General features: G+C 43.9%; 1 protein-coding gene across 5 annotated transcripts in view; it reads right to left on the bottom strand.

Annotated features, from left to right (window-relative positions):
- The window catches only part of PLCB1 (phospholipase C beta 1), a 332,913-nt gene that overhangs the window by 132,438 nt on the left and 186,732 nt on the right, over positions 1-13,743 (bottom strand). For all 5 annotated transcript variants that reach the window (XR_010359722.1, XM_064415692.1, XM_064415693.1 and 2 more), the window contains exon 4: positions 1,009-1,149. Coding sequence is in view for 4 of the 5 variants with exons in the window: in XM_064415692.1 (XP_064271762.1) it covers positions 1,009-1,149 (141 nt within the window). In the remaining variant the exon portion in view is untranslated. The remainder of the gene's footprint in view (positions 1-1,008; positions 1,150-13,743) is intronic.

The raw sequence follows: 13,743 nt of genomic DNA, 5'->3' as shown, positions 1-13,743 counted from the left end.
CTCAGCTCTTTGTGGACCACCACAAACTCCTTCTGCCTCTATTCTTCCATGTCAAAGAAAAACTGGAAATCATGGTTTTGCCAATTGGCTAAAGAAGATTAGCAGAAATGGGAATCTGGCAAGCAGAAATGCCCCCTCCTTGCTGAAGGCTTTTATCCTGTGACCTTTCTGCACCTGGCCTAACCATCCTTGTTGCCTGTGAGGTGACAAAATAATCCTTGCTGTTGTTAAATGCCAGCAGGCTGCAGAGAACCTCTTTCCAGCCAACGTGGTGAAGCCCAGGATGTAAAAATGCCCTGTGGGAATTGTTCTGTGCTTGGATGTCTGCAGGCTGGGAGCAGAGCCTGCCCACATGAGTGGGAGTGGAGAGAGGAGAAGCTTTGGGATGTCTGCTTGAAATAGATAAAGCAAAAGTTCCCACTTCATTAAACAGAACTGAATGGTAGAGAAATTGGAAAAAGGAGGAAAAAACCCAAACCCAAATGTACTAAGTGTAGTTTTATGTTGTGAACTGGACAGAGGAAACTGATGGACCTGCATGGAAAAAAATACTTTTCTAAGGCAATAAAAAAGCCTTAGAAAAGTATTTCTACTTTTCTAAGGAAAAAAAAGTCTTGTCAAGGGCTATAGCAGGCAAAATGTGATGCTCCTCCTGAAATACTGATGTGTCTTTGGGGAGCCACAGTGTAACACCTCACTCCTGAGCTAAAATTTGTGTGCAGCACTATTTTTACTGTGATTATTTGGGCTCTACAAGCAACATTCTGAACATGAGCCCACTTACCAGGGGCATAAATCTTGCTGAATAAACTCCTTGGGAAAAAAAAACACCACAAAACAAAAAAAAAGATTGCAGATTTCTTCTTGGGAACTGAGTGGCCCAGCTCTGGAATAGAACTGTGCTTCATCTCACAGCAACTCCCACTTTTAGCTCAGTTATCCCTAACTGAAAGCACTGCTGCCAAAGGCTGAATTGGCCCTGCCAGCTCTCATCTGCAGGTGTGTTACCTTTGCGATGTCATCCTGGAACGCCACGAGGTTCAGGTAGGAGATGTTGACCAGGTCTGGGCCGTACACCACGGTGATCATGCGGTTCTCCAGCCGGCCCCCGGCGTTGCCAGCGTCCAGCAGCTCGCGCAGCTTCGGGTCCTGCGGGGAACAACACCCAGGGATCAAACCTGCTGCAAATACATGGCACTGACAGAGGGGCGAAATGGCAAACCTCCACGTGGAAAATCTCCGTCGTTCTGAGCATTTCGAACGTGTCGGCCTGTTGGTTCTCATCTGGTTAATGGCTCATTAAAATACTTAAAGTTATTAACCCAGAATAAAAAGGAAATCACTGCTGTAAATCCTCCAAAGCCTTTGAGCTCTGTGCTGGTGCTGTACAGGCTCAGAGCTGTCCAGCTGATGGCTGCACATTCCTATTTTCAGTTATTTTGCTGCAGAAGTCAAGCAAACACAAACTGTCTTGCTTGTCAAAACAACACAATCTGTCCAAAGGCTACTGTCCTCAGCAGTGATTTTAACAGATTTTAGATAAAACTAAAAATGATAACTTAGTTTTTCCTAAGGAATTAAGAAGACTGCTGGAATTAACTTTCTGAAACTCTGTGAAATGGGTAACGGAATTTTGGCATTGCCCTCCTCTTTCTTCTTCTTGTTCAACAAGTCATGTATTATTGAAATTATTAGTTATATTCCATTTAGATTTAGCTTTTAGTCTTTTCCCCCCTATTTGTATCCAATACAGAATCATAGATTCATCTAGGTTGGAAAAGACCTTTGAGAGCATCGAGTCCAGCTGCTCCCCCCTGCACTGCCACAGCCACCAGTGACCCGTGTCCCCAAATGCCACATCCACAGGTCTGTTACACCCCTCTGGGGATGGTGACAACCCCTTCCGTGGGCACCTTGCCCAGCCTGGCAGAGGAGTCACCAGCTAACACTCCTCTGAAGGAAAGGTGCATTCAAGGACTTTTATCAGCTATTAATAGCCTGAATCTCAGCCCCACTGGCAACCCAAATTGAGTAAAAACCTCAGGTTATTCGGTGACTCTGCTCATTTCCATGAGGCTGCTCCACTTCCAAGAAACCCTCAGTGTGTGTGAAATGAAGAAAATGGGTCCCTGGCCTCGTGGTGAAGTGGATGAAGACAGATGACAAGCTGCCCTGCACGACTGGATTGAGCCCTTTGGACAGGGCCTGTGCAATGTGAAAGCTCAGCTTTCCTCGAAGGCAAGAGTGCTCAGTCTCCTACAGAAACTAAAACACAAGCAGAATCCCTGTGGGATGGCAGATGCTGTGCAGAGATCAAGTTATTGCAAAACTGACACAATAAATGCACTGCACTTTGAATTTCACTCTCCCATGAACCTTCTCCCCACACTGCCTGCATATTTGTGGTATTCTTAATATTTAATAACTTTTTGAGTAAGTATCTAAATTTCCACCAACTGATACCAATTAAATTTAAAATAACATGGTTAAGATGATAAAAAGGGCCATTTTTCATGGATCTTGCAGGAAATCCTGTACCAACAAGACATCAGTCTAAAGGGCATCTCCTGATTGGTATCACACCTTCTGGGAGGCAATGGAGCTGGGTGTGCATTCACCAAGCACTTCACCACATTTAGGAAAACATTTTTGGAGCATGAGGTAGAAACTGAAAAGAAAGTACAAGGCTGTCTATCATAAGTGCTGAGCCTCTTTAAATACTGGGTATGATGCCAAGTGTTACAGGAGAACAGACAGAATAATCCTATTTAAGGGCCCTGCAAATTGTGAATATCATTGTGCTCCAAGACAAAGATGGTTTCGTGGGTAAACAAGTTAATCACAGCCTTTCACAGGAGAGAAAAACAGGAGGGGGATACAAAAATAGTAGATGTGTTTCAGAGATGGGGATTCAAAGGAGAAAGACAAAGAAATGGTATCATTTAGATCAGGGAGAAGAGCTAGAGAAATGCCCTGCAGTTGCTAAGTCAGTCATGGCGTATTAGTGGATGGGTTCCTTTCTCTTTTATTTACAGGCTGGATGTTTCAAAGCTTTGTTTTATGTCTCTGGGAGATGAGAATCCATCTCCTTCTTGCCCTGTGCCGTTCCAACCCCCAAATCAGACAGATAAATGCCTCTGCTCAAGGGCCTGTCTGGGAACAGCATCATTCTCCCTGGCTCAGACAGAGGGGGATCGTGTCTCTGCTTCCCTCCTCCACCCCACAGCCCCTGCTCCCTCCCTCCCTGGCTGAGCCTCCTGCTCCAGCTCCAGGCCGGATGACGGGCTGCAGTGGGAGCCACAAAAGAAGAGGGAAGGTAACCTCCTCCTTCCGTGTTTACACCCAGCCAGGGATGTCTCAGGATGAATCACACTCCGCTTGGACCAGGAGAAGCATTAGCCACGCACCACAGCATAAAGAAAGAAACTTATTTGAACTGAGATGCTTTTTCCAAGGAAATTCATCAGAAGAGAAGTTATCTGGCACCAGCCCTGTTTTCAGAAGTGCAAATAAGTGGCAAATCAAGCAATGTGTGTGTGGATTTGGTTTTCTAAATCCAAGATTTTTTTGCCAGGTTTTACAAGCAAGCAGTTAGACAGATCATTGTCTTTGCTGTGTTTGAATGGCCAAAATGTGAATTTCTCTGCTCTGTTTAAGGCTTGTCTGGCAAAGCTGGAAGCACACAGTCCATTAGAGCAGTGCAGTGTCCAGCCACCATCCAGCAGCTGCTAATAAAGGGAACACACCACGAGTCCTGGGCAATCTCAGAGCAACAGCTGTGGGCCCCACACACCCCAAAGACGTATATTAATAGCTATTTTTTAGTATTTCTTTTTTAAATTTTCTATTTTTAAGTTCAGTGCAAGAGAATATTTTGGATGCTAACATGACTCACACCCTTGCTGACCCCTGCCATGGAGGTATTTGCCCTTCAGGGGTGACAGATCTGAGCTTGTCAGTGACAACCTCACCCTTAGCTGATGATCTAGGTCATAATTAGTGCTTGGATCTGAAGTTCTCACACACCAAAGCCCACTGCCAGCTCCCACATTCACTCCTCGTTCCTCAGCTCCCCTTTGCTACGAAGGAGATGAGCAAAACATCCTTGATCACCATCTTGAAGACTCTCAGTGCTCTATGAATCAAAGCCCTTTTGAAAATGTCAGCAGGTTTTCCTGTGGAGATGGCAGGAAACCACATGGGGAAAAAAACCACAAACCAAGCAGCAAGCCCAAATTTAGCTTCTTTTATGTAAACTGGATTGATTTTGGTGATTCCATTTCTGGGAATGACACTGGAAAGCCTGCTGCTGGTTGGGGTTGTCTTTCATACACTGGCTTGAGTGGACAGATTGGTTTTTGGGATAAGCTCTTTGCTAAACTGGGGTCTAATTAGCAACACACTGAGCTCTTTTATTGGGCATTCAGAAGAATTACACCTATTTAATATTGATTACAGTAACTTGTGGAACCCCTGAGCTGCTGAAGTTTGGGAGCACAGCCATGGGATGGCAAAAAACCAGCAGCCATTGGCAATACCCACGTAACTCATCCAAGTTCCCTTTGTAGCTCAGTATTTTAAGTCTTTGATGTTTCCTGTTCCTTCTTGCAGTCAAAAGGGATCAGCTTGGATTTTCCCTTCCACTGGAGTCTGGTAGGAGCTTCAGCTCAAAGACTGAAGGTGCCCGAAGACTGCTCTGGAAATAGGGCAGGAAAATCAGAGTTGGATGGGACAGTGCTGCTTAAATTCCCAGAGGGAGATGGAATTTGTGAGCAGGCAAATATGGAGGAGCTGATAAGGATGGTGTTGGCAGCACAAGGAGATTTAGCATCTATCAAAAATCAAATTAGTCATGTCAAATTGAGGCTGAGGTTGGTCAGAGGATTATCTGCTCATTGGAAAAAATCTTCCCTATTTTGTTCTCTGTCTTGGGAAACTTATCAAAGAAAATACATCTTAGAACAATGGGAAATAAAGAGAGAATAGAGAAAAAAAATTAACTAGAAACATAAAAAATAAAAGCTTATGGAAGTCCTACCATTTTCATGAACAAATGCAAAATAATGACTTTTTGTTAGAAACCAGGGTCCTGTAGACAGATGGATAAAAATAGATTTCAATCAAACCCCCCTAACTTTCTCCTGCTGTATTTCCTTTTCACTGGAAATCATAAGAATAACATAAACTTAGAAAGGCACCTCAGCCACATTACAATCCCTGCTTGCCACTGTGATTGCTGTTATTAAAATGTAGGTCCTAACCCTGAAATCCCAATTAGTGTGTGCTCTGCACAGCACAGCAAATGCCACAACATCTTTTATTAGTATCACCAGCTCTTTAAACTGTTTTTAATTCTGAAAACCTGCAACACACCATCTGCCTGTGGAAGCACTCCGGTTCCTTCACACGCAGTTATAAAAGGCTGCCACGAGGTTCTGTGGCACTCGAACGCTGATTTCAACACACCAGGGAGCAGCAGGTCAGCCCCCCTGCTTACTGATGCTTCCCAAAGCTGCAGTGATGCCTCAGGTTTGGCTTTTCTATTTTTCACATTCTGTGCTGCTTTAGTGTGTGGGTCTGAGCTTCACATGAGGGGATGGTGAGTTCTGTGCACAGAGCAGGGACACAAAACAATTCCTGCTCCAGCTGGGCACCAAGGACAAATGATCCCAATCCCAGCCCAGGAGCACAAAGCCCGTGGGCTGCAGAGAGAAAAACAAGCAGGATGGGACTGCAGGGGCTGCAGCTGGAACTGGACACTGAACTGCAATGTGCACATGGAGCAGAGCTGAGCCCAGGGAGAGACCCCGGCAGCGCTCGTGCATTTTGGGGCCATTTGGGTTCATCCTGGGTGCATTTTGGGACCATTTGGGTTCATCCTGGGTGCATTTTGGGACCATTTGGGTTCATCTTGGGTGCATCTTGGGACCATTTGGGTTCATCCTGGGTGCATCTTGGGACCATTTGGGTTCATCCTGGGTTCATCTTGGGACCATTTGGGTTCATCCTGGGGGCATTTTGGGACCATTTGGGTTCATTTTGGGACCACTGGGGTTCATTTTGGGACCACTGGGGTTCATCCTGGGTGCAGCCCTGGCTGGGCTCCGGTGCTGCCCAAGGTGCATCCATTGAGGAGATCCTTTTAATCAATCCCTGCTTTATTCTGTAGCTCTGTCCAGCCTCTGCTCCAGGGCAGCCTCCAAAGGCATCAGCAGCACCATCTTGGAGAGCAGCTTCTGATCCCTTTAAAAAGGAAAGGAATCTGCCCAATGCAGAAGGTTTTCCTGGGCTTGATGGTTACAGATAATGTGATGGCCAAGCCAGGTGATTATCCAGAGAATCACAACCTCTTGGGATGCTGGAACAGGTGTGCAACTAAATATTGGGAAGTTTTGGTGAAGACATTAATTTACAGTGCAAAAATCTCTCAAAACTATTTCACAGAGCTATAGGGTACTTCAGAATACCCTGCACAGAATTCTCTATCAGTCTGCATCACTACCTGTAACTATCACGATCCCAAATCATAGCATTTATATCCTGATAACTTCAGGAGAGACAAACAAACTAATTTGAAACAAACTCATTTTCATCTTAGTTTTCTGCTCATCAAAGTGGAATTTCCAAGCATTCAAAAGTGCATCTGTATTTTTCTAACTCAGTATGTACCCCAGAAGAGGGACTATAGGGGAGGAAAGAAGCTACCTACATATGCAAAGAGTTTTCCAGGAAACACTGGAGTTTGAGGCCTAAATTAAACAAAGAACCTTGCTAAATTAAGACTTTATATTGTGACTCCATTGAAGGCAGAACTCCCACAGAATTTCTACAAATAGAACAATGTCTTGTCTTCAAGAGCTCCTTATCACAGAGTGTTTATCAACAAATATATATATATATACACATGCATATATATAGATAGCATGGCTATCTCATACATTTGACCCAGATTTCAAAATACCAGTTCTTAACCTTTAAGCACCAGGTAAGTTGCTGGTTTAGGGGCAGTCAAATAGGAAACAAAAAGTGACTCCTAAAATCACAGCACTCAGCCCTGTGGCCAGCTGAGGATTCAGCTGAGTTGCCAAGCCCCAGCTCTGCTGCAGACCCAACCAAACTCCTCAGTGCAAGCTGCCAGCCCAGAACAAACTGAAGGCAGGAATTGCTTTCTGAGGCTCTCAGAATTACTTTGTACCCCCTGTGGCACCTGAAGCACACAGCTCTGCTCTGCCAGGCTCCTGGGGTCCATGATGACACCTGAGTTGCTTCTCATCTTTGCGTGTGCACCAGCCTGACCCTCAGAAGCAAAACGTCCTTTTTAGCCAGCTGAAAGTCACTGCTAACAATCCCCACACAGATCTCACAGCTGCTTCAAATTCCCTTGGTGTCACACATCACTGGGAGCTCCCCATCAAGTGCGTGGACAGACTCATCCTCCAGAGAAATCTTCTCTCCTTTGTTGAGAGCAAAGTCAAAACTCTCAAGTTTGTCTTCCAGCAATCCCTCTCTCTGATCAAGGAGAATGTCCATACACAGGAACCACATCTGCAGAACTCAGTGACAGCATTTTGTCTGTCTGTCTCAATGACAGCCATGTGAAATAAACAGACTCCAATTAAGATATCAAAGATATTGAAAGCAGTGTTCTCCAAACTCTCTTTCATTACACACAATGCACAGGAAGTTTGATAGCTAAATGGATTTACTTGTACCAAGCTATCCTTACCAAAATCCTTGTCATTAAATCTATTTAGCCTAACAATCACTGCAGTATGGTTCCAATACAAATAATGTCTTCACACATTTCACAAAAGAGTATCAGATCAAGACATAACCAAAATATTTGCAAATAAAGTTCTCCTCCTTTCTGAGGTTTCAGAATGGGTTCCAAATTTGGCGTGATATCACCATAGCTACCTATGCACAGAAACAGAGCCAGGATCTTGTTTAAACACCCAAGTCATCCAGACATCATTTCTGTGCAAACCAAGTCAGTGTGCACAAAACAAGAGGAAGTTTCTTTAAAAAATAATCTCAATCATCTCAACTGGGCTCAATGTGACCATCTGCTCAGTTAATACAGTGGAATATTTCTGACATATGACACAGCATGAGGTAAAAGGAGTCAGAAATGCTTTAGTCAGTCCCTGGGGAAGGAGATGCAAGGCATCCACTGACTCCTGCAGATCTGGTACGTGCAGCAATCCCAAACACCTCAGATGTAACTAAAATCCCAGGGCTGCTCTTCCCACAGATATGATCAGGGAGGACAGGGTGCCATAAATCACACCTCCAACAGTCAATGCTGATTAACCTTCCCTGTGAAACACCTGCTCCAGAACAATGGCAGTTTTTCCTAAAATAGCTTAATCCAATTCCATGCTTGAAGTAAGAACATCAATACATCAAGTTTACCAGGACCAGGCTATGAAAAGAGTGCAGATACTTTTTTTTCCTGTGATGTACAGCTTTTGAGGCAGAGAGAGCACGTGCCAGCTTAATCCATATTTTTCTTTGGCAAAGGAATAAGAGGGAAGCCAATCTCTGCCTGAAGAACTTTAGAAAAGAGAGGACTGTGTCAAACAGTCACAGCCATTTCCAAATACAATTCTAACTGTGAGCTCTGAAAATGCAGGATGAATTCATGCTGACTTCCTATGTTGCAAGACACGGGTTATTTAAAAACACCAAACGTGATAAATCAGTATTTTTATAACACTTTGGGACACCCCCGGACAACCTGGCAGGCCTGTGGCAGCCACCCCTCCAGGAGGACAGAATGCATCCCTTGCAGGGAGCAGCTGATGTGCTGCACAGCCAGGCTCACAGGTCTCTTTCCACCTACCATTTTCACTGGCACCACGATTTCTGTACCAGATGTGCTGCAAAGGTTTACTGGGGACAGCACTGCAAATTCACTGATGGTAATTCAGAGCCAGTTTTGGTGAAGGTACTGCTGAGAGTACAAAATCAGATTCATTTCTGGGGAAAGGAGAGAGATGCCCACAGGATATTCATGGCATACACAGTGAAACCAGGATTTTATCTGAAATAAAGTGAATTAATTGCACGTGCTGAGGAAAAGCCCAGGGCCACCTCATTCCTCTTTTCCTGACCTTTCTCACAGTTCCAGTGATCCCAATCCAGCCTCCCTGGGTCTCTCATGCTCTTGTGACAGAACATTAAACAAATATTCAGCCTGGATTTTATTTTCGTTTTCCATCCTAACGCTCATATTTCTCAAGATTTTTTTTCGAGGCTCATGGTATTTGAGTTTTAAATTGTTTGCAAGACTGTGTGTTCTAACAAAAAACAAGTGACAGTATAAACCATCTAAGTAAAATCAGACCAAATGTGGTGTTTTTCAGTGCTTTTGGATGTGGTTGTGATTAACATGACAAAACTTTACATATCACAGTGTAAATCTCAATTTATATTGATGCCAACTCGAAAAAGGTGAAATACCAAGCAGCTACAACCATTCACAACCTTCCTCTAGGTGTTCTCTAACTCACGAACATTTTTTACCAATTTTTATCAGCTGCAGATGGCTCATTATTATAAAGATGACCTTTAAACACACACCCTTCCCTGCTTTTCCTTCCTCAAAATTCCACGAGTTTTTCTTCAATTTAATTTTAAAGGAAGAGATGAACAGACAGTGGCAAAAAGAAACTCATCTCATTTTCATGTCACTTTTATGAACTCGTTTTCTTTGGTCTGTATGAGACTATTGAAAAACCTATAAAAAGTCTTTAAATGAAATGATTTCTACAGCAACTTGCACAGCACCCAAGGGCAGGGAGAGCTGGAACAGCAGCTTAATTTTCACTTATCTGTAAATCTCACATGCATTGTTCTTCCAATTCGGAATTGCTGTGTGGAATTATTTTAACAGTGTTGCTTCAGAGGTTGGGGTACAATCAGCTCTTCATTTATCTGAATTTGTCAAAATCTGAGCTGTTTGAAACGAGCTGGATGAGAGCACAGTGGGAATCCCAGCACGCTGCTCTGGAGAGCCCCACCAGGGCTGCAGGACAAGCACTGGCATTTTAATGCACTGTTTTGTTTTTGAGCTGGTGGAAATGTGTACATCATGTCTGAGATGCTGCCTGCACCAACTACCCACCCCACACAGGCAGAGCAGATGAAACCAGAGAGCCAGAATTGAAAACATCTGACTAACGAGCTGCTTATTATTGCAACATTTCAGACACACTGATCAGCAGAGGGAAAAATAAATTTAAAAAACCAAGAAAAGAGCCTGTGTGCCATGCCAGCAGTATTTTGTTCACTCTTACCTGCCTGAGAGACACATTTTGGTGTCATTTTTTTCAATTACAAAGTCACGTGGGATGCTTAATGCTAAAGGTTTCAATTTACCTGATTTTAATTATTGTAAACACTCACTGCTCCCATTACCTTAAAGTATTTAATTCTAGGAAACTAATTTGCAGCACAGGAAAGAAAAATAAACCATTTCAATGATGATGCAACAGAGGTGGAAATTGTTTCCTTCTTGGGCTGTAGCAAACACTCAGCTCCTGCAAATCAGGCTGTGAGCTCAGAACAGGCTCTTAATGGCACACCTAATTAATTATTGCTGGCTAATGATGAGCTGTCCTGCACTGTCCTGTGTCACGAAACCTTCCTGCAGCTTGTGCAGAAGCAGAAATAAATACACACACTTGACACCAACAAACTGCTGCCAGATTAGCCCACAGAGATGAACTCATTCCCTGCAGATCTTGAAGGAGCTGTCCTGGTGACAACCCAGCTCAGTGGGAATTGCAGCCAGGGGGCTGCAAGGCCAAGGGACTTGACTCTGAAAATCCATAAAACCAGCTGAAAACCACATGGCAAAATCATATGGCAGATGCCACTGCCTCAGATGGCAAAGTTAACAGAGAAAAAGTCACGTATAATAAAAATCAAATTAAGACTTCCTTTTAAAACTTGGTCAGTTTCTATTTATTCCAGAGAGGAGGATTTTCTCTAAGTACATTCTAACTTTTAAAATAAGTACCTAAAATTAAAAAAATTTTTAAAAAAATTAAAACAAAAACAAACCTAGAAATAAGTTCCTGGTTTAGCAGACAACATGATTACTGAAGAAAAAAAAAGAAGTAAAATCTACAAGAAGCATGAGTAAGAACCACAAATATGTTTTGCTGGCTGAGGAGGGAGAGACAGCAGTGAATAAATGCAGACACAGGGTTTGGGTGGTTTAATGACAGATTAATTTCACCTCCTGTGAAGTACAGGAAACGTGTTCAGTCCCTGCTGGGAAAAGGACACCCAAGCACTGATGGCTCTGGCAGGCAGCTGCACAGGGGAATTCTTCAAGGGATGCCATGGACATCATTTTAAGGCATTGGTTTTGTACTCCACAGTCTTGAGAATGAATTGGGGAAGGGAATATAAAAAGGGTGGCTGGATCAATTTTAAATCAAGCCTGCAGAACACAACACATCACTTGGAGAACATCCTGAGTGCCACAAATCACATATTTGTGAGCAGCCAAACAACGTGAGAATACCAAGACATGGAAGAGGAAAAATCAGTGCAAGCAGAAAGTGATGGAAACGGTCCCAAAAAAATCCAGATGCAAACTTTTGAGTGAGCAGTTTTGGGCATCTGAATTATTCACATGAGTTCTAGAACCAAAATTCACTCATAAATACACGTTGCTGCCTGTACATCTGCAGATCCAGAGCGTTAAGACAACTGCACCAAACCTGGTCCTTCAAACTTCTCCAATTCCATCAGTTTTCCTCACGGTTCCTAGGGAAAGCAGCAGGGACAGCTGCTCTTCCAGAAGCAGAGAGCTCTCCCTGCATCCTCTGCATCCCTGATATCCATGGCTGGCTCTTTTCCACAGCAGAAAGAATTAAACTTTGGGAAAGCACAAGGGGACAAAGAACATTTTTCGCCCCAGAACCTCACGTGACCCTTGACTCAGTGCCAGCCCCAGGTGATGCACTGAAATCAAGAGACAAGGGGAATGCTGCCCTAAAGCACAAACCTAACACCTCTCCTCAGTTCCAAGAGGTTCACCTGGACTTACAGGAGTAGAGAAAGGGTAAAAATTGGCAGAGGAAGCTTAACCATGATTAATTGTTTTTAAAGCTCCTCGTACAAATCATGGCAGCTTGCAAAGAATTCAATTTCCTACATTCAGAGGGTGGATCAGCAGTTCTCTTCCTAATTTCACTTGCTAAGTGCCAGACAGACTCCCAGTTATCCAAGAATTTAATGAACTAAATCCAGCCATTTAAGGCTGTTTCATCTAGATAAGAAGCTTTCCAACTTGAAGGATAAAAAAGCCTTAAAGGCAATGGAAAATAAACCACACTTTGATGTGTATAAACTACCCAAGCAGTTAATTTTCAATGATAAAAATAAAATTTTAGCTGGGGGATGACAAGTAAATAGGCTTGGCAGGAGAAAGGAGTCCAGAAAAGAGTAGAGGAGGCTGGAAAATTCCTGCACAAACTCCAGGCCACACTTTGTGCTCCCCCCTTTGCTGAACTTCCCAAGGATCCCCAGTGGAGCACTTGACTGAGCATAACTATGAACTCCAGGGTTTGACCAAAATATTTCTCAAAGGTTGCAAAGTCCAATACCTTTTGAAAAGGGAATTAAAAATATTGTGTGCACATAAGATTATGGCACTGAGGGTACACTTCCTCCAGCTGGATCCCTTCCAATACATCCTTGGGAAGTTATAATGGATGCAATTTGGAAAGGGATATTCTGCAAATCTGAGAATATTCTAAATGCCAATTCCCCAAAACAACAATTTGACACTGGGTTGTAAATAAAGATGCATTAATACCTTGCTGTTCTGAGTTCTTTTTTTCCCCCATCCTTCAACAGGAAATAAGGAGACAAACAAAACCTGGACATCTCTTGTGGTAAGAGAGGTGAAAAACCCTGAATTTCATTGTCTTCATTTCCCCCCTCTGTAAACCGAGCTTTTCTCCCTTTTGCTTCTCTAGAATCTACTGAGTTTCATTTTTGTTACGTTCTGATCAAGTGCTCTTGCCTCACTGAGAGTGTTAACCCAGCAGAAGTCTTTTTTCCCCTTTGAATGATTTTTATGAAGAATAAATGCATGCTCCCTGCTTACACATCTGAGTAAGCTCTGAAGTGATGAAGCACAGAACCTCGTTGCATTCACACGAGCAGAGCTACGACCTCCCTTCCTTTCCTGGCCTGCCTGTGTCCCTGAGATGGGGCTCTGAAAAGCCACCAGGGCCATCCCCAGCCTGGATACATTGCACATTTCTACCTGCTGCAATTGGAACCATCAGACACACCTGGGTATGAGTGCTGCCAGCCTGGCAGTGCTTCCCACTGGCACTTCAGAATTCCTCATCCTGCAAGGACTGTGGGAATGCTGCAGCTTGGCCAAGCAGCTGCAGGGGAGCTGCCAGGCCACCTACACCTCTCTCTATTTTATTTCTTTATTCCAGCCCCCTCCAGAGCAGCCTAGGTGCTGCTGTAGAATTTTTCCCTCTAGATGTCCAGGTACGATGTCTCCCGTGACCCAGAGGTGATGAGGAGCAGTCCCTTGGGTCTGCTGAGCACTTCAGCACCCTGGGGAGAGCAGGAAGGTGCCAGTTTCAGTTCTGTGTGGCTGGCCACAGTGTGGACACAAAGGCTTTCTGTAATTGCCTGCTCTATTCAGCTTTTCTCAGGACAGCAGCTGAATCCCAGTGTGCTGGGGAGAACTCTCCC

The sequence above is a fragment of the Passer domesticus genome, chromosome 3 (genome assembly GCF_036417665.1).
Source record: "Passer domesticus isolate bPasDom1 chromosome 3, bPasDom1.hap1, whole genome shotgun sequence".
Lineage (NCBI taxonomy): Eukaryota > Metazoa > Chordata > Aves > Passeriformes > Passeridae > Passer > Passer domesticus.
The sequence above is the reverse complement of the archived record's forward strand: the minus strand, read 5'-3'. Positions and strand labels throughout refer to the sequence as shown.